The sequence below is a fragment of the Capra hircus genome, chromosome 27 (assembly GCF_001704415.2).
Source record: "Capra hircus breed San Clemente chromosome 27, ASM170441v1, whole genome shotgun sequence".
Lineage (NCBI taxonomy): Eukaryota > Metazoa > Chordata > Mammalia > Artiodactyla > Bovidae > Capra > Capra hircus.
The window spans coordinates 11,390,041-11,412,495 of NC_030834.1; the positions used below are offsets into that span (position 1 = coordinate 11,390,041).

A 22,455-nucleotide genomic window follows, 5' to 3' on the forward strand; every position below is an offset into this window, starting at 1 on the left:
TCTATTATCATTTATGACCTCCCATGTTTATTATACTACATGTTCTATGACAGCAAAACTTCTTCTGTTTTGTTCTCTACTCTATTCCCAATAAATAAAACAGTTACTGGAGATGTAGGAGATGCTTAATGAAGTTATCCAAAAAATGAATAAATCAAATCAATTTCAGTTCAGTTCAGTTCAGTTCAGTTGCTCAGTCGTGTCCGACTCTTTGCGACCCCATGAATCACAGCACGCCAGGCCTCCCTGTCCATCACCATCTCCCGGAATTCACTCAGACTCACGTCCATTGAGTCCGTGATGCCATCTAGCCATCTCATCCTCGGTCATCCCCTTCTCCTCCTGCCCCCAATCCCTCCCAGCATCACAGTCTTTTTCAATGAGTCAGCTCTTCACATGACGTGGCCAAAGTACTGGAGTTTCAGCTTTAGCATCATTCCTTCCAAAGAAATCCCAGGGTTGATCTCCTTCAGAATGGACGGGTTGGATCTCCTTGCAGTCCAATGGACTCTCAAGAGTCTTCTCCAACACCACAGTTCAAAAGCATCAATTCTTTGGTGCTCAGCCTTCTTCACAGTCCAACTCTCACATCCATACATGACCACTGGAAAAACCATAGCCTTGACTAGACGGACCTTAGTCGGCAAAGTAATGTCTCTGCTTTTGAATATACTGTCTAGGTTGGTCATAACTTTTCTTCCAAGGAGTAAGCATTTTCTAATTTCATGGCTGCAGTCACCATCTGCAGTGATTTTGGAGCCCCCAAAAATAAAGTCTGACACTGTTTCTACTGTTTCCCCATCTATTTCCCATGAAGTGATGGGACCAGATGTTCTTCGTTTTCTGAATGTTGAGCTTTAAGCCAACTTTTTCACTCTCCACTTTCACTTTCATCAAGAGGCTCTTTAGCTCCTCTTCACTTTCTGCCATACGGGTGCTGTCATCTGCATATCTGAGGTTATTGATATTTCTCCCGGCAATTTTGATTCCAGCTTGTGTTTCTTCCAGCCCAGCTTTTCTCATGATGTACTCTGCATATAAGTTAAATAAGCAGGGTGACAATATACAGCCTGGACGTACTCCTTTTCCTATTTGGAACCAGTCTGCTGTTCCATGTCCAGTTCTAACTGTTGCTTCCTGACCTGCATACAGATTTCTCAAGAGGCAGGTCAGGTGGTCTGGTATTCCCATCTCTTTCAGAATTTTCCACAGTTTATTGTGATCCACAGAGTCAAAGGCTTTGGCATAGTCAATAAAGCAGAAGTAGATGTTTTTCTGGAACTCTCTTGCTTTTTCCATGATCCAGTGGATGTTGGCAATTTGATCTCTGGTTCCTCTGCCTTTTCTAAAACCAGCTTGAACATCAAAATTTACAAGTTCTTCTAACTGACCCTCAGTAACTTAAAATTGGCCTTTCCCATCTATTGATTTATAAAAGTTTATCTTGATTACTGCAACAGTCTCTTAAATGCTTTATCTTTCTTCAGTCTTTTCACCAGCATTTCTGCCCCTACACTGTTTACAAACATGATTCTAAAATGAAAATATCAACATGTCATTACTGTGATTAAAATCGTTCATTGACTGTCTACTACCTTTAGGATAAAATCCAAGTATCATGTCAGTTCTTCATTTCTTTCCCTTTCCCCTCTTCAGCCTTGTGTATTAATCATCCTGAACTTCTTTCAGTTATCTGAACAGAACAGTCTTATGTGCCCTTCCAAAGAAAGGTTTCCCAATAGGTCTTCCTTGGCACTATCCTCCTCCTACTGCCAAACTAACCAAATCAGAACACAACCTCCAACAATCTCCTTTATCATGGTTTTTTTGTTGTTGTTGTTGTTCTTTCAGTTTTTCACTTTTACAGGTTAGTGAAAAATGAAAGTATTAGTTGCTCAGTCTTGTCTGACTCTTTGTGACCCCAGGGACTGTAGCCCATCAGGCTTCTCTGTCCATAGGATTCTCCAGGAAAGAATACTGGAGCAGGTAGCCATTCTTCTCCAGAGTATCTTTCAAGCCAGGGATCTATCCCAGGTCTCTTGCATCTCTTGCACTGCAGGCAGATTCTTTACAATCTGAGCCACCAGGTTCTCACGCTCCAATTCCCCTGCCCTAATCATCCAAAGGCAAGGTACAAAATACCTTTAAACAACCTCGATTCTCCAGAACCCACTGCAATGTTCCAAACTAGCCAATCCTAAACCTGTTTACCTTGCCTTGCTACTTCTTCCTATAGGAACCATAATAAAGGTTCCTGCCATGTTTTCCTATGGCTCCTTCTGTCTCTTAACCTACTCTTGGTGATTCCCCACATGGCATGACGTGGTATGCCCTTTCCTGCTGGGAACTGTGAAACAAAGTGTCTTTCCAATAGCAATCATCTCCCCATCTGTTGTCATCAACATGCCTAAATAATAATAAAACCTACATTTTCAAACACCTACTTACATGTTCTTATAGTATCCCAGGTTACAGCTGTGTCTCTATGTCTTTCTCCAGTAATGCACTGTTTTACTTTTATTTTTTAAATTATGAAAGTATGATAACACACTTACAAGAGATTTGGGAAATATAGAACAAGGTTACACATAGTTCCACTATGTATTACAATTATTTTTTAAGTAGGTAAATTAAGATTCTTAGTTGGACTTTCAATATCAGATTCTCAAAAATTAATGGAATGAATATACAGAGAAGTAGAAGGATATAGTAAACCTGAAGAGCACTATGAGCCAATTCAATATAATTAAGATTTATACAATTTTCACACAACAGTAGGATAAAAATTCTATTCAAGTTCCCATAGATGTATGATCTTTTTAATGTGTTGTTGGATTCTGATTGCTAGAATTTTTGTTGCCAAGTGGGCTTTATCCCAGGGATGCAAGGATTCTTCAATATCCACAAATCAATCAATGTAATTCACCACATTAACAAATTGAAAAATAAAAACCATATGATTATCTCAATAGATGCAGAGAAGGCCTTTGACAAAATTCAACATCCATTTATGATAAAAACTCTCCAGAAAGCAGGAATAGAAGGAACATACCTCAACATAATAAAAGCTATATATGACAAACCCACAGCAAACATTATCCTCAATGGTGAAAAATTGAAAGCATTTCCCCTAAAGTCAGGAACAAGACAACGGTGTCCACTTTCACCGCTACTATTCAACATAGTTCTGGAAGTTTTGGCCACAGCAATCAGAGCAGAAAAAGAAATAAAAGGAATCCAAATTGGAAAAGAAGAAGTAAAACTCTCACTGTTTGCAGATGACATGATCCTCTACATGGAAAACCCTAAAGACTCCACCAGAAAATTACTAGAGCTCATCAATGAATATAGGAAAGTTGCAGGATATAAAATCAACACACAGAAATCCCTTGCATTCCTATACACGAATAATGAGAAAGTAGAAAAAGAAATTAAGGAAACAATTCCATTCACCATTGCAACGAAAAGAATAAAATACTTAGGAATATATCTACCTAAAGAAACTAAAGACCTATATATAGAAAACTATAAAACACTGATGAAAGAAATCAAAGAGGACACTAATAGATGGAGAAATATACCATGTTCATGGATCGGAAGAATCAATATAGTGAAAATGAGTATACTACCCAAAGCAATTTACAAATTCAATGCAATCCCTATCAAGCTACCAGCCACATTTTTCACAGAACTAGAACAAATAATTTCAAGATTTGTATGGAAATACAAAAAACCTCGAATAGCCAAAGCAATCTTGAGAAAGAAGAATGGAACTGGAGGAATCAACTTGCCTGACTTCAGGCTCTACTACAAAGCCACAGTCATCAAGACAGTATGGTACTGGCACAAAGACAGACATATAGATCAATGGAACAAAATAGAAAGCCCAGAGATAAGTCCACACACATATGGACACCTTATCTTTGACAAAGGAGGCAAGAATATACAATGGAGTAAAGACAATCTCTTTAACAAGTGGTGCTGGGAAAACTGGTCATCCACTTGTAAAAGAATGAAACTAGATCACTTTCTAACACCCCACACAAAAATAAACTCAAAATGGATTAAAGATCTAAATGTAAGATCAGAAACTATAAAACTCCTAGAGGAGAACATAGGCAAAACACTCTCAGACATAAATCACAGCAGGATCCTCTATGATCCACCTCCCAGAATTCTGGAAATAAAAGCAAAAATAAACAAATGGGATCTAATTAAAATTAAAAGCTTCTGTACAACAAAGGAAAATATAAGCAAGGTGAAAACACAGCCTTCTGAATGGGAGAAAATAATAGCAAATGAAACAACTGACAAACAACTAATCTCAAAAATATACAAGCAACTCCTGCAGCTCAATTCCAGAAAAATAAACGACCCAATCAAAAAATGGGCCAAAGAACTAAATAGACATTTCTCCGAAGAAGACATACGGATGGCTAACAAACACATGAAAAGATGCTCAACATCACTCATTATCAGAGAAATGCAAATCAAAACCACAATGAGGTACCACTTCACACCAGTCAGAATGGCTGCGATCCAAAAATCTGCAAGCAATAAATGCTGGAGAGGGTGTGGAGAAAAGGGAACCCTCCTACACTGTTGGTGGGAATGCAAACTAGTACAGCCACTATGGAGAACAGTGTGGAGATTCCTTAAAAAATTGCAAATAGAACTACCTTATGACCCAGCAATCCCACTTCTGGGCATACACACCGACGAAACCAGAATTGAAAGAGACACATGTACCCCAATGTTCATCGCAGCACTGTTTATAATAGCCAGGACATGGAAACAACCTAGATGTCCATCAGCAGATGAATGGATAAGAAAGCTGTGGTACATATACACAATGGAGTATTACTCAGCCATTAAAAAGAATTCATTTGAATCAGTTCTGATGAGATGGGTGAAACTGGAGCCAATTATACAGAGTGAAGTAAGCCAGAAAGAAAAACACCAATACAGTATACTAACACATATATATGGAATTTAGGAAGATGGCAATGACGACCCTGTATGCAAGACAGGAAAAAAGACACAGATGTGTATACCAGACTTTTGGACTCAGAGGGAGAGGGAGAGGGTGGGATGATTTGGGAGAATGGGAATTCTAACATGTATACTGTCATGAAAGAATTGAATCGCCAGTCCATGTCTGACGTAGGGTGCAGCTTGCTTGGGGCTGGTGCATGGGGATGACCCAGAGAGATGTTGTGGTGAGGGAGGTGGGAGGGGGTTTCATGTTTGGGAACGCATGTAAGAATTAAAGATTTTAAAATTTAAAAAAAAATAAAAAAGAGAAAAAAAAATTAAATTAAATTAAAAAAAAAAAAAGTTCCCATAGATGTAAACTAGGAGACATTGGAATATATCCAGGGACATAAGTGAAGTGGAAGTCATTCAGTCGTGTCCCACTCTTTGCGACACCATGGCCTATACAGTCCATGGAATTCTCCAGGCTAGAATACTAGAATGGGTAGCCTTTCCCTTCTCCAGGGTCCAGGGACATAAAACAAGGTATAAAAATTTCATGGTATAAAGGTGCTGAAATCATACAGTCTGTTCTCTTATCACTCTGGAATTATTTTAGAAATAAATATCAAAAGATATTTGAAAATAACCCACATATTTTCAAGTGCAATGTGGCATTTACCAAAAGTTCTTTGACTTAGCCACTGAAAACCTCAATAAAGTTAGACGACTGAAAAAAACAGAGGGTGACTGCAGAGAAGAAACTATTTTGGTGAGAAATTAATACCCAAATGAGAAATTAATACCCAAGATACTTTTAAAAATCCCATGTATGTGGTAATCCAATTTTCAATGATGAATATATCTAAAATGCCCTAAAGAAGGAAAATCACAAAATATCTGCAATAGAATAAAAATGAAGAGAATTTATCAGAACTTGTTGCATGCAGCTGAAGCTTCTCAGTGCAATTAAATACAATGTGGAGTCTTGAATAATGTGTGAAAACAAATAATGGACACTAGCATAAAATTTTGTGAAATGTGAACAAAATCTGCACTTCAGTTAGTAATACTGTAATCACATGTTAATTTTCTGGCTTTTTTAAAAAACATAATATTTAAAGTCTCAGAACTGGATTAAAAGTTTCAAGCCTGATTTGAACTTTTTTTAAAAAATCATTAAGATAATAAGTTTTCTAGAATTTCAGCAGTAATACTAGATGCCAAAATACATGGAACTATGTCAATGTTTTGAGTGAACATAAATTAAAAATCTAGCATTTTATTCATACTGAGTCAAACAAGTGGAATCAAAATGTCATAAATATTTTAGATAGGCAAAATCCATAAATTTTCCAAAATATATATTATACACACTATTTATACATATATATATACACATATATATACACATACACACACACACACAAAAGGCTTGAGAAAGAACAACAACGTTAAAAAAGAGACAGAGAAATCAGAACACAGAAACTAAATGAAATGAGAAGACTGAATACAAAATAGAAAAAACGTCATCATATAATCCAGTTGTTTTCAGACATGCCTGCTCCTTAGAAACACATCTGGAGCTTTGGAAAACAAAAGCGGTACCTTAGCAATTGTATTTGTTTTTTTTAATTTCAAGAAAATTCTGATATACATTTAATTTTTTTAAGTGATTACAGGATTTTCTATTAAATGGTAGCTTTAGTGATTCTATTATTTTCTGTTGATCAACCATGATACAGTCACATTAAAACAAATCATTATATAATCAAAATAGTAAAATATGTTTATCAGTTTTCACAATCAATAGGCAGACAAACATAAAACATAATTGGAATTTCCAGTCATAATTGAAATATGATGAACCTAACAGTATAAAATAATTACGTACTAATTGGGGGATTAAGTAGAGTGATATGGTAAGTGGAAGAGCATACATGCACATGTTTTCATCCACTCAGCGAGTCTATGTCACTTGGTTCAGTTGAATTCAGTTGAGCCGTTCAGTTGTGTCTGACTCTTTGCGACTTCATGAACCACAGCACTCCAGGCCTCCCTGTCCATCACCAACTCCCGGAATTCACCCAAAACCATATACACTGAGTCAGTGATGCCATCCAACCATCTCATCCTCTGTCGTCCCCTTCTCCTCCTGCCCTCAACCTTTCCCAGCAACAGGGTCTTTTCAAATGAGTCAGCTCTTCACATCAGGTGGCCAAACCATTGGAGTTTCAGCCTCAACATCCGTCCTACCAGTGAACACCCAGGACTGATCTCCTTTAGGATGGACTGGTTGGTTCTCCTTGCAGTCCAAGGGACTCTCAAGAGTCATCTCCGACACCACAGTTCAAAAACATCAATTCTTCGGCACTCAGCTTTCTTTATAGTCCAACTCTCACATCCATACATGACTACTGCAAAAACCATAGCCTTCACTAGATGACCTTTGCTGACAAAGTAATGTCTCTGCTTTTTGACATGCTATCTAGGTTGGTCATAACTTTCCTTCCAAGGAGTAAGTGTCTTTTAATTTCATGGCTGCAGTCACCATCTGCAGTGATTTTGGAGCCCAGAAAAATAAAGTCAGTCACTGTTTCCACTGTTTCCCAAAATTTGCCATGAAGTGATGGGACTGGAGGCCATGATCTTAGTTTTCTGAATGTTCAGCTTAAAGCCAAATTTTTCACTCTCCTCTTTCAATTTCATCAAGAGGCTCTTTATTTCTTCTTCACTTTCTGCCATAAGGATGGTGTCATCTGCATATCTGAGGTTATTGATATTTCTCCAGGCAATCTTGATTCCAGCTTGTGCTTCATCCAGCCCAGCGTTTCTCATGATGTAGTCTGCATATAAGTTAAATAAGCAGGGTGACAATATACAGCCTTGATGTAAGTATTCCTTTTCCTATTTGGAACCAGTCTGTTGTTCCATGTCCAGTTCTAACTGTTGCTTCCTGACCTGCATACAGGTTTCTCAAGAGGCAGGTCAAATGGTCTGGTATTTCCATCTCTTTTAGATTTTTCCACAGTTTATTGTGATCCATACTGTCAAAGGCTTTGGCATAGTCCATAAAACAGAAATGTTTTACTGGAACTCTCTTATGTTTTCCATGATCCAGTGGATGTTGGCAATTTGATCTCTGGTTGCCAGTATTCTTGCCTGGAAAATTCCATGGATGGAGGAACCTGGTAGGTTACAGTCCATGGGGTCGCAAAGAGTCAGACATGACTGAGCAACTGAGCGACTTCACTTTCACTTTCCTCTGCCTTTTCTAAAACCAGCTTGAACATCTTGAAGTTCATGGTTCACATAAGCTGAAGCCTAGCTTGGAGAGTTTTGAGCATTACTTTACTACTGTGTAGATGAGTGCAATTGTGCAGTAGTTTGAGCATTCTTTGGCATTGCCTTTCTTTGGGATTGGAATGAAAACTGACCTTTTCCAGTCCTGTATCCACTGCTGAGTTTTCCAAATTTGCTGGCCTATTGAGTGCAGCACTTTCACAGCATCATCTTTCAGGATTTGAAATAGCTCAACTGGAATTGTATCACCTCCACTAGCTTTGTTTGTAGTGATGCTTTCTAAGGCCCACTTGACTTCACATTCAAGGATGTCTGGCTCTAGGTGAGTGTGAGTGATCACACCATCGTGATTCTCTGGGTCATGAAGATCTTTTTTGCACAGTTCTTCTGTGTATTCTTGCCACCTGTTCTTAATATCTTCTGCTTCTGTTAGGTCCATATTATTTCTGTCCTTTATTGAGCCCATGTTTGCATGAAATATTCCCTTGGTATCTCTAATTTTCTTGAAGAGATCTCTAGTCTTTCCCATTCTATTGTTTTCCTCTATTTCTTTGCATTGATCGCTGAGGAAGGCTTTCTTATCTCTCCTTGCTATTCTTTGGAACTCTGCATTCAAATGGGTATATCTTTCTTTCTCTCCTTTGCTTTTCACTTCTCTTCTTTTCAGAGCTATTTGCAAGGCCTCCTCAGACAGCCATTTTGCTTTTTTGCATTTATTTTTCTTGGGGATGGTCTTGATTCCTGTCTTCTGTACAATGTCACGAACCTCCGTCCATAGTTCATCAGGCACTCTGTCTGTCATATCTAGTCCCTTAAATCTATTTCTCACTTCCACTGTATAATCATAAGGGATTTGATTTAGGTCATACCTGAATGGTCTAGTGGTTTTCCCTACTTTCTTCAATTTCAGTTTGAATTTTGCAATAAGGAGTTCATGATCTGAGCCACAGTCAGCTCCCGGTCTTGTTTTTGCTGACTGTATAGAGCTTCTCCATCTTTGGCTGCAAAGAATATGATCAGTCTGATTTCGGTACTGACCATCTGGTGATGCCCATGCATAGAGTCTTCTCTTGTGTTGTTGGAAGAGGGTGTTTGCTATGACAAGTGCGTTCTCTTGGCAGAACTCTATTAGCCTTTGTCCTGCTTCATCCTGTACTCCAAGGCCAAATTTGCCTGCTACTCCATGTAACTCTTGACTTCCTACTTTTGCATTCCAGTCCCCTATAATGAAAAGGACATCTTTTCCGGGTGTTAGTTCTAGAAGGTCTTGTAGGTCTTTATAAAACCGTTCAACTTCAGCTTCTTTAGCATTACTGGTTGGGGCATAGACTTGGAATATCGTGATAGTGAATGGTTTGCCTTGGAAACGAACAGAGATCATTCTGTCATTTTTGAGATCGCATCCAAGTACTGCATTTGGGACTCTTTTGTTGACCATGAGGGCTACTCCATTTCTTCTGAGGGATTCCTGCCCACAGTAGTAGATATAATGGTCATTTGAATTAAATTCACCCATTCCAGTCCATCTTAGTTCACTGACTCCTAGAATGTCAATGTTCACTTTTGCCATCTCCTGTTTGACCACTTCCAATTTGCCTTGATTCATGGACCTAACATTCCAGGTTCCTATGCAATATTGCTCTTTATAGCATCATTTGGTTCACATTTACATTTAAGATAAATTATCAGTATGTATGATCCTATACTGTTTTCTTAATTATTTTAGGTTTATTTTGTGTAGGTCTTCTCCTTCTCTTGTGTTTCCTGCCTAGAGAAGTTCCTTTAACATTTGTTGTAACGATGGTTTCATGGTGAGGAATCCTATTAAACTTTGCTTGTCTGGAAAGCTTTTGATTTCTCCATCAAATCTGAACAAGAGTCTTGCTGGGTAGAGTATTCTTGGTTGTAGGTTTTTTTCCTTTTATCACTTCAAATTTATTGTGCCACTCCTTCTGGCTTGTAAAAAAAGCCAGATTTCTGTTGAGAAATCAGCTGATAACTTTATGGGAGTTCCCTTGTATGTTATTTGTCCTTTTTCCCTTGTTGCATATTTTATCTTTGTCTTTAATTTTTGTCATTTTGATTACTATGTGTCTCAGTGTGTTCTTCCTTGGGTTTATCTTGCCTGGGACTCTTTGTGCTTCCTGGACTTGGTTGACTATATCCTTTCCCATGTTAGGGAAATTTTCAGCTATTATTCTTCAAATATTTTCTCAGGTCCTTTTTCCCTTCTCCTTCCAGAACCCCTGTAATGTGACTGCTCATGGGTTTAATGTTGTCCCAAGCATCTCATAGGCTGTCTTCACTTTTTTCATTATTTTTTCTGTATTCTTTTCTGCAGCAGTGATTTCCACCATTCTGTTCTCCAGATCACTTATCCGTTCCTCTGCCTCAGTTATTCTGCTACTGATTCTTCGTCTCTAGTGTACTGTTATCTCTGTTCATTTGTTCTTCAGTTCTTCTAGGCGTTTGGTAGACATTTTTTGCATCTTCATTCTTTTTCCAAGACCCTGGATCATCTTCACTATCACCACTCCTAATTCTTTTTTCTGGAAGATTGCCTATCTCCACTTCATTTAGTTGTTTTTCTGGAGTTTTTTCTTGTCCCTTCATCTGAGACATAATGTTCTGCTTTTTCATTCTGAGTAACTTTTGTAATGTGGCTTTTGTTCTAGCCATTGTAGGAGTGTGGTTCTTCTTGCTTTTTCTGTCTTCCTTCTGGTAGATGGGGCTAAGGGCCTTGTGTAAGCTTCCTGATGGGAGGGACTGGCAGTGAGAGAAACTGGGTCTTGTTCTGGTGGGCAGGGCCATGCTCATTAAATCTTTAATCCAATTATTTGCTGATGGGTGGAGTTGTGCTCCCTTTCTATTAGTTGTCTGGCTTGTGGCAACCCAGCCCTGGGGTCTATGAACTCTGTGTGGGGTTAATGGCAACCTCCAGAAGGACTTACGCCAAGAGGCATTTTCCAGGACTGCTGCCAGTGCCATCATCCCTGCAGAAGCCACTGCTGACCCACATCTCCACAGGAGACTCTCCAACACTAGCAGGTAGGTCTGATTCGGTCTCCTGTGGGGTCTCTGCTCCTTTCCCTTGGGTCTTGGTATATGGAAGATTTTGTTTGTGCCTTCCAAGAGTCAAGTCTCTGTTTCCCTCAGTCCTGTGGAAATCCTATAATCAAGTCCTGTTGCCTTCAAAGTCAGGTTCTGTGGGGATTCCCAGTCCCTTTGCCAGATCTCCTAGCTGGGAAGCCTGACGTGAGGCTCAGAATCATCACAACAGGGAAGAAGGAGAACTTCTTTGGTATTATTGTTCTCCAGACTGTGGGTGGCCTAGCTGGCAGGTAGAGGATTTTATCATGTTTGCACCCCTCCTACTGTCTCAATGTGGCTTCTTGTCTTTGGACATGGGGTATCTTTTTTTGGGACATGAGGTTCCATCATCATCCTGTCAATGGCTGTTCAACACCTCATTACGATTTTGGTGCTCTTGCAGGAAGAGATGAGTGCATGTTCTTTTACTCCACCATCTTGAACTGGAAACTTTGCACTGTGTTTTTATTGTACCATAGACTCCCTCAATCTGGCACTGAATTCACTAGGCTACAATTGCGGATTTAAAATTTGTGAAGGGACTGAAGATATCACTATTCTTCTTTACATGCCCAATATCTGGTAACACCGATGTCATATTTAGCTCAATATTTGTCTTATTAAAGAATATATAAATATTTGTAAAAACATAGAAAATAGATGCTTAATCAGCATTTTATAACTGGCAAATCTGGCAATTTGGACAAAAAGCTTTTAAAACAACATAATCCTGAAACAAGAATTGATGCTTTTGAATTGTGGTGTCAGAGAAGACTCTTGAGAGTCCCTTGGAATGTGAGGAGATCCAACCAGTCCATCCTAAAGGAGATCAGTCCTGGGTGTTGAGTGGAAGGACTGATGCTAAAGCTGAAACTCCAGTACTTTGGCCACTTGATGCGAAGAGCTGACTCACTGGAAAAGACCCTGATGCTGGGAAAGATTGAGGGCAGGAGGAGAAGGAGACGACAGAGGATGAGATGGCTGGATGGCATCACCAACTCGATGGACATGGGTTTGGGTGGACTCCGGGAGCTGGTAATGGACAGGGGGTCCTGGTGTGCTGTGGTTCATAGGGTCACAAAGAGTTGGACACAACTGAGTGGCTGAACTGAACTGAATCCTAAAACAAAATAATTTTCATAAACCAAAATATTTCCTGGAAATTTAGTCATCTTTACCAGAAATATCTCAGCTTTCTCCTAATGTTCCTTTTGCTCTTTTCCCTAATACTCATTTAATAAGTATTTTAATATCCTTCCCTTAATCTCTCCCGTCTCAAACTCTCAACTCACTTCCTGATAAGCTCTACAATCCTACGAATAGAATTGGAAATCAGTATGATTCACATTCTCTGTGGTTTTCCACAGATGTGATAGTCAAATATTTCAGAAAAAAATCTATAAAATATGTTTTATCCCTGTTTTCTGAAATCTTTGAAGTATGGGAGAAATAAAGCAACATTTTACTGAAAACAAACTGAGTTATCATCTCAAGAGTCTGAAGTTCAGAGGTCCTCAAATTTTTTATGGGAATAAGTAATCTAGAGGAGCATTTAGACTAGACTCAATCAGCTGCATGAATAAAACCATTAAAAAATCTTGATACTTTAACGTAAGCTGCTGCTGCTGCTGCTGCTAAGTTGCTTCAGTCATGTCCGACTCTGTGTAACCCCATAGACGGCAGCCCACCAGGCTTATCATAAATGGTTATACCATCGTTAACTCTGTGCCAATAAATATCTTATTAGCCAAACATTTTCTAGACTACATGCTGCTCTTCAATACCCTAAAATAAGAATTAATGCTTAAAGAATTTCACTTAAAAATATCACCATTAAAAATTTTATGGATTGAGAGAGACTCTAAAGTTGTGAACTATCAGAAAAATAATAATAAAACCATTTTGTTATGCAGGTTTGTCACAAAGAGATTTCAAATAAAATATTTCTGATAGAACTAGTGCAATTTTGAATATTTGGTTCTTCATTGTTCTCTGGGAGTGACATGGAAGTAAGAAGACTGGAATATTTAAGTTCCTTTCTAGCTAGGGATAATCATACATTCCTATCAAATATTCAAGTGCAAAGAAAAAGTAAAACACATACCAAAGCTTTGTCTACCACGATATGCATTTCTAGATAAAGAGGAATTAAATCAGTTGAAACAGTTGATTCTGGCTAGAAAAAAGAACAACAACATTTAAAGACTTGAAAACTTTCACAACTTGTTTATTCTAAACTTTTAGAATATTTACACCTTTATTTAATCATAGTTGAAATATATACACTTAAATTATAAGACGATGTTTTGATATACTTATGCAATGTGAAATAACTGCCACAATCATGCTAATTAACATATCAACTCTCATATAGTTACCATTTTCTTTTTTCTTGTATGTGCGCATGTGTGTGTGTGGTAAGAGCACATAAGATCAACGCTCTCAGAAAATTTAAATTTTACAATACAGTATTGCTTACTACAGTTATGCTACTGTTTATTAAATTTCCAGAACTTACTTATTTGCATAGATCAAACTTTATACCCTTTAACCAACATTTCCCTGTTCCTATTGGCCTGCAGCCTCTGACAAATACCACTGCACTGTGTCTATGGGTTTGACTATTGTAGATTCCACACAAAAGTGAGATGTAGTATTTGTCTTTCTGTGTCTGGCTTATTTTACTAACATAATGTCCTCAGTTCAGTTCAGTCATTCAGTCTTGTCTGACTCTTTGCTACCCCATGGGTTGCAGCATGCCAGGCTTCCCTGTCCATCACCAACTCCCACAGCTTACTCAAATTCATGTCCATTGCATTGGTGATGCCATCCAACTATCTCATCCTCTGTTGTCCCCTTCTCCTGCCTTCAATCTTTTCCAGCATCAGGGTCTTTTCCAATGAGTCTCCTCTTTGCATCAGGTGGCCAAAGTATTGGAGTTTCAGCTTCAAAATCAGTCCTACCAATGAATGTTCAGGATTGATTGCCTTTTAGGATTGACTGGTTTGATCTCCTTGCTGTCCAAGGGACTCTCAAGAGTCTTCTCCAACACCACGGTTCAAAGCATCTATTCTTCAGCACTCAGCTTTCTTTATGGTCCAACTCTCACAACCAAACAAGACTACTAGAAAAACCATAGCTTTGACTACATGTACTTTGTCGGCAAAGTAATGTCTCTACTTTTTAATATGCTGCCTAGGTTGGTCATAGCTTTTCTTCCAAGGAGGGTCTTTTAATTTCATGGCTGCAGCCACCATCTGCAGTGATTTTGGAGCCCAAGAAAATAAAGTCTTTCACTGTTTCCATTCTTTCCCCATCTATTTGCCATTTAGTGATGGGGCTGGATGCCATGATCTTCGTTTTTTCAGTGTTGAGTTTTAACATCCTCAAGATTCATCCATATTGCCAAAAATGGCAGCACTTTCTTCTTAAGGCTGAATAACATTCCACTATATTGATAAATGTACATAACAATTTATTTAATCATTAATTTATCCAGATACTCAGATTGGTTCATATTTTTGCTACTGCAAATAATGCTTCAGTGAACACAGGCATGCATATATGTTTTCAAGTCAGTGCATTTGTCTTCTACTAAGAAGAATTATGATTTCGGGTCTTATATTCAAGTCTTTAATCCATTTTGAGTTTATTTTGTGTATTGTATAAAACAGTGATCAATTCATTCTTTTGTATGTCACTGTCCGGTTTTCCTAATACCATTTATTGAAAAGTCTGTCCTTTCTCAATCATATATTTTTGGTTCTTCTGTCATAAATTTATTAACCATATATATTTGGGTTTATTTCTGTCTGTTCAGTTTATTTATAGTCTGTTCCACCAATCTGGGTATATCTTTTCATGTCAGTATAATATTATTTTAATGAATATAGTTTTGTAATATACTCTGAAATCAGAGAATCTGAAGACTCCAGCTTTGTTTCCTTTCTCAAGATTGCTTTGTTATTTGGTGATTGTAGTTCCATACAAATTTAAGGATTATTTTCCTGTTTCTTTGAAAAATGCCATGGGAATTTTATAGGGATTGCATTGAATATGTAGATTGCTTTGGGTAGTATGGAAATTTTAACAACCTTGATTCTCCCAATCCATGAGCATGGAATATCTTTCCATTTGTTTGTGTCTTCTTCAATTTCTTTCATCTATATCTTGTAATTTTCAATATAGAGTTCTTTCACTTCCCTGGTTAAATTTATTCCTAGGTATCATATTCTTTTTGATGCATTGTAAATGGGTTGTTTATTTCTACTTTTGACAGTTTACTAGTGGTGTATAGAAACACAACAGATTTCTGTACATTCGTTTTGTATCCTGCAAATTTACTGAATTCGTTTATTAGTTTCAACAGTCTTTCTGTTATGGAGGCCTGTTAGATAATCATCAAGACTGCAGCCTGAGAGGCAGACTTCTAATTACATGCACATATATTGGTTAAATGTAATGTTTCCCAGACACTTCAGAGGGTAAGTGCTATCTTTGAGTACTCCATCTGCCCTAGTTTTTAAAAGTATTACCCCAGTTTTTGAAGCTGCCCTCCAGGGAATGCTCCTTGATTGCCTGGCTCTGGTGGCTAGGGGGCTTGCATTTCTGAGACACAAAGGACTACAACTATTGAAGAGATGGCTCTTGGCAAGCTGCAAATCCCAGAGCACTGTGTAGATAACATACTGAGGAAGGCTTCAGGTTTAGCACACATCCAGTGCAAACGACAGAGCTTCTCTCAAGGAATGCAGTCTGTGGACACCATCTTGGCATACTCCCTTTGCCTCGCTCCAGCTCTCCAATATCTCCCAGAAAAGAGCATATACACTTATTTGGAGCCTCAGGTTTTATGACTGCTGCTGAGGAAACACTGCTAGATATCCTGGAGAACAGTGCATACACTTGCAATCCCACGGGACTATATACATGTGCATACTTTCGAAAGCAGCTGCCTGAAGATCTAGTTTCCAAACAACCAGAATCTATGTACTAAGCATCTCCCCTTCAAGACACTAATATGCTGCTTCGATAAGCACAAAGTTTTGAGAGATGACAAAGAGCTGGAGCAGGGTTGAACAACAAGTTTCACTCTTACTCAAGGACATGCCAAGATTAGGAGAGGTGGTTTTTCATCTACTGTATAAAAACCAACACAGAAAGTCAAGCAAGATGAAAAAACAGAGGACTGTGTTCCAATTGGAAGAACAAGATAGAAAACTCATTAAAAGAAAAAAACTCAATGAAATGGAGACATGTAATTTACCTGATAAAGAGTTTAAAGTACTTGTCTTAAAGATGCTCACTGAACTGGAGAGAAGAGTCAATGAATATAGTGAGAACTTTAACACAGAGAGAGAAAATAAAAGAAACTATCAAAGAGTAGTCACAGAACTGTAGAATACAATAACAAGTGGAAAATACAGTAGAAAGAGTCAACGGTGGAGTAGGTGAAGCAGAAGAAAAAAACTCAGTCAACCCAAAGAAAATGCAGTGGAACTCAATCAGAGAAACAAACAGAAGAAAGTATTTAAAATAGGAAAGATAGCATAAGGGGCTACAAAATAATAAACTAACAAACATTTGCAATTACAGAAGTCCTAGGAGAAGAAGAAGGGGTAGAAATTTTGTCTGTAGAGACAATGATTGAAAACTTCCCTAACATGGGTAAGAAAACAGACATTTGGACTAGGGAAGCCCACTATCTTTTTTAAAAATGCAAAGATCCCCACTCCAAAGCACATTATAATTTTAATGTCAAAAGTTAAGTAGAAGGACAATGCTAAGAGCCGCAAGAGAAAATGTTTTACATACAAGGGAATTGCTATAAGACTATTAGCAATTTTTCAGCAAAAAACTCTGCAGGCCAGAAGAGAACAGCACAATATATTCAGAATGCTAGAAAAAAATTCTATCTCTTCTTCAACTCTGAATAATAAAGCTTCCAAATTTTATAGACAAAGATAAAAGAGTTCATCAATATTAAACCAGTCTGACAAGAAATTTTAAAGGGACTTATTTTAGTTGAAAAGAAAGTGTACTAATTAGTGATAAGAAAATAACTTTGAAACAATGAAGATAAAAAGGTAACATATCAAAACATTTGAGATACAACTAAAACAGAAGAAAACTTGTAATATAAATGCTTAACTTAAATTTATACCTGAAGAAACTAGATAAACAGGAGCAAACTAAAACCAAATCTACCCAAAGGATGAAATATGAAATAGAAATTAGAGAACAGAGTTGTTATCAAGACGGATGAGTAAATAGATCCTGAGCTCAACTCCTCCCACAACCACATCAAAATCACAACTATCTTCAGAATAACCATGCATGAAAAAGACTGGAACTTACCAGAAAGGATCTCCTACAACTAAAGATATCAAGAAGGAACCAAAGAGACAGGCAGGAGGAGCAAACTCACAAAATAATGAAACTTCATAACTCCCAGAATGGCAACCTACAAACTGGAAAATAATTATACTACACAGATTATTCCACGGGAATAAGAGTTCTTGAGCCCCAGGTCAAGCTCGCTAGTCTGGGAAGTAGCACTAGAAGTCCAGCACTGGGAAGATGAGCCCCTTCAATGCATTTTGCTTTGAAGGCCACTGGAGCTTAATTTCAGGATCTTCACAGGACTAGGGGATAAAGAGACGTCAGTCCCAAGAGCACACACAAAATCTTATGTGCACCAGAACCCAGGGCAAAAGAATATGACAGGTGCCTAAGCTAGACCCACCTACTGATTCTGGAGGTACGGCTGCAGCTCACTGTTGGGAGCCAGCGTGAGGAACTCCGCCCATGGCAAAGGTCATAAGGAAGGAAGCTTGGCATACGCAAAGGCGTGATCAAGCCTCAGGAAACCCCCTGTTCCTGAGCATCTACCCCCAAAACCAGAGTACTTTACGGGGAGCTCTCCCCCATAACCATTTCTCTCAGAGAAGGAGTTAACTTGCAGCTCCAAGTTAATAAAAATTCCTGGGCGTGATAAGAGTGTTTCAACTTACGAACTCTGAAGGTTCTCTGGCCTGCCTTATCAGGCTCGTCCGGCCACATGTGATTGTTTACAGCCTCCCAATTGTGAGAGGCACGGGATGTTTTAAAACTTTCTAAATACAGGCTCTTTTGAGAAGTTAGAAGATCATTAGTATAGTATTAGTGGGTTGATTAGGAATTATATTGGTGAAGGGTTTTTTCATTTGTCGTGCCAATAATTACTGCTAATTCCCTGCCCTGGGTGTGACAAGGATGTCTCAGGTCAAACCTCTCTGCTGACAGACTAGCTTGTGTGACAACCTCTCAACCATAAACAGCACAGAGAGTTTGGAGTATTAGCATATGGCTTTTTTCATTGATGAGTCAATGATTGCCATCAGGCCTCCATATCCTTAGGTACCTGGGAATATATTAATCAATGTATTTGGAATATAGAAAAGGAAATATAGTAGTTTTTAGTTAATGAATTTTCTCTTTTGTTATAGATCACTGTACTTTGTTATAAATCACTATAAATCACTGTGTCCTTGCTATGCAAAAATGTAACTTTATCACTATCTTAAGACTAAATAGATCTTAAGGGAAACATTGGTGAAGGGCTTACATTTGTTGAGCCAATATTTGCTGCTAACTCTCCATATTCCTGCCCTTATAATGACTATAACTAGCATATAGGAGAAATAAGTATTAACCTTTAAGATTAATCATGTTAAACTTTAGGTTAAGTAAATTCCTTTCTTGATTGTAACTCACTACACCCTCACCCTATAGGTATGCAACTTTATTTGGAGGGTGGCACCTGATTTAAGAAAAAATCACCCCTGGAAAAATAAGTTTTCTGGTTAACTGACTGGTATCAGAAAGGGCCATAAAATGTCAGCAGACTTCATGACCAGAAGATGATGAAACTCATAAGACCTTTGTATAATTTTATATGAAGCACCTGATTGTGACAAGGGTTAGGTCTGCTGACCCCCGCGTGACTCTGTATTCATCCCTATGCATAACAAAAAGGTATATAAACAAACCTGAAAAATAAAGAAATCGGATCAGTTTCTGGAAAGACTGATACCCCCATGTCGTTCTTTCTTGCTCCTCATTTTTCTGGCTGAATTCCCATCTGGAGCATGGATGCTATTCCACATAATCCAAGTTATTCAGCCTCTTTTTCTCCACTAATCTTCCTACTACACTATCCATTTCTAATCTCTCTATATATCTGTAATTAAATATGTATTTTTCCAAGGACGCCAACTCCACCCCACCTTCGAATTACCCTGCATTCACCGGGGCTGGACCCCGGCAGCTCACATTGGTGATATAACCACTGACAGTAGGCATATTTGGAAACATTCAACCATGTGAACACTGCTACTAGTGGCTGCAATCTTGACACATTAACATCAAGACCTACTTAAGACCTGGAATGCACATGATATCTCCTACAGAAGGCCACTTCTCCAAAGTTGAGAAATCTAACTAACCTACCACATACATAAAAACACAAATAGCAATTTAGATTTTTTTTAATGAATCAAAAAAAAATACATTACAGTAGAAGGAATAAGATAAAATTTCAAAAGAACTAAGTAGAAATAGACAACCCACCCAAGAAAGAGGGCAGAGGAATGACTATAACGTGACCAAAGAACTAAGGAGGACAAGAGATGCACAGAGCAAGAAGTTAGAAGTTCTTAACAAAGAAGTAGAAAAAATAAAGAAAGAAAGAATGACCACAGACGAAGAATAACTGAATGTCCAAGGAGCAGTGGCTCTGCAGGCACAGGAGGGCCAAGAGGAGCCACTCCATGTTCAAGGTCAGGAGGGGCAGCTGTGAGGAGATTCCCCCATCCAAGGTAAGGAGCAGCGGCTGCGCTTTGCTGGAGCAGCCGTGAAGAGATACCCCACGTCCAAGGTAAGAGAAACCCAAGTAAGACGGTAAGTGCTGCAAGAGGGCATCAGAGGGCAGACAAACTGAAACCATAATTACAGAAAACTAGTCAATCTAATCACACGGACCACTGCCTGGTCTAACTCAATGAAACTAAGCAATGCCCTGTGGGGCCACTCAAGACAGGCGGGTCATGGTGGAGAGGTCTGACAGAATATGGTCCACTGGAGAAGGGAATGGCAAACCACTTCAGTATTCTTGCCTTGAGAACCCCATGAAAAGGCAAAATGATAGGATAACTGAAAGAGGAACTCCCCAGGTTGGTAGGTGCCCAATATACTACTGGAGATCAGTGGAGAAATAACCCCAGAAAGAATGAAGGGATGGAGCCAAAGCAAAAGCAATACCCAGCTGTGGATGTGACTGGTGATAGAGTCAAGGTCCAATGCTATAAAGAGCAATATTGCATAGGAACCTGGAATGTTAGGTCCATGAATCAAGGTAAATTGGAAGTGGTCAAACAGGAGATGGCAAGAGTGAACATCAACATCCTAGGAATCAGCGAACTAAAGTGCCCTGAAATAGGTGAATTTAACTCAAATGACCATTATATCTACTACTGTGGGCAGGAATCCCTTAAAAGAAATGGAATAGCCATCATGGTCAACAAAAGAGTCCGAATGCAGTACTTGGATGCAGTTTCGAAAACAACAGAATGATCTCTGTTCATTTCCAAGGCAAATCATTCAATATCACAGTAATTCAAGTATATGCCCAAACCAGTAATGCTAAAGAAGCTGAAGTTGAACAGTTCTATGAAGACTAACCAGACCTTTTAGAAATAATACCAAGGAAAGATGTCCTTTTCATTATAGGGGACTGGAATGCAAAAGTAGGAAGTCAAGAGTTACATGGAGTAGCAGGCAAATTTGGCCTTGGAGTACAGAATGAAGCAGGGCGAAGGCTGATAGAGTTTTGCCAAGAGAATGCACTTGTCATAGCAAACACCCTCTTCCAACAACACAAGAGACGACTCTACACATGTACATCACCAGATGGTCAACACCGAAATCAGATTGATTATGTCTTTTGCAGCCAAAGATGGAGAAGCTCTATACAGTCAACAAAAACAAGACCAGGAGCTGACTGTGGCTCACATCATGAATTCCTTATTGCCAAATTCAGACTTATATTGAAGAAAGTAGGGAAAACCACTAGACCATTCAGGTATGACCTAAATCAAACCCCTTATGACTATACAGTGGAAGTGAGAAATAGATTTAAGGGATTGATCTGATAGAGTGCATGATGAACTATGGACGGAGGTTCGTGACATTGTACAGGAGACAGGGATTAAGACCATCCCCATGGAAAAGAAATGCAAAAAAGCAAAATGGCTGTCTGGGGAGGCCTTACAAATAGCTGTGAAAAGGAGAGAAGCGAAAAGCAAAGGGGAAAAGGAAAGATATACCCATTTGAATGCAGAGTTCCAAAGAACAGCAGGAAGAGATAAGAAAGCCTTCCTCAGTGATCAGTGCAAAGAAATAGAGGAAAACAACAGAATGGGAAAGACTAGAGATCTCTTCAAGAAAATTAGAGATACCAAGGGAACATTTCATGCAAAGATGGGCTTGATAAAGGACAGAAATGATATGGACCTAACAGAAGCAGAAGATATTAAGAAGAGGTGGCAGGAATACACAGAAGAACTGTACAAAAAAGATCTTCACAACCCAGATAATCATGATGATATGATCACTAATCTAGAGCCAGACATCCTGGAATGTGAAGTCAAGTGGGCCTTAGGAAGCATCACTACAAACAAAGCTAGTGGAGGTGATACAATTCCAGTTGAGCTATTTCAAATCCTGGAAGATGATGCTGTAAAAGTGCTCCACTCAATAGGCCAGCAAATTTGGAAAACTCAGCAGTGGCCACAGGACTGGAAAAGGTCAGTTTGCATTCCAATCCCAAAGGAAGGCAATGCCAAAGAATGCTCAAACTACCGCACAATTGCACTCATCTCACATTCTAGTAAAGTAATGCTCAAAATTCTCCAAGCCAGGCTTCAGCAATACATTACCGTGAACTTCCTGATGTTCAAGCTGGTTTTAGAAAAGGCAGAGGAACCAGAGATCAAATTGCCAACATCCACTGGATCATCAAAAAAGCAGGAGAGTTCCTGAAAACATGTA

The 22,455-nt window shown here is 38.7% G+C and overlaps 1 protein-coding gene across 1 annotated transcript in view; it reads right to left on the bottom strand.

The window, feature by feature from the left end:
* The window catches only part of LOC102191489 (disintegrin and metalloproteinase domain-containing protein 32), a 214,423-nt gene that overhangs the window by 131,303 nt on the left and 60,665 nt on the right, over positions 1-22,455 (bottom strand). Inside the window, exon 7 of the mRNA XM_005698845.2 lies at positions 13,472-13,543. Coding sequence (XP_005698902.2) covers positions 13,472-13,543 — 72 coding nt within the window. The remainder of the gene's footprint in view (positions 1-13,471; positions 13,544-22,455) is intronic.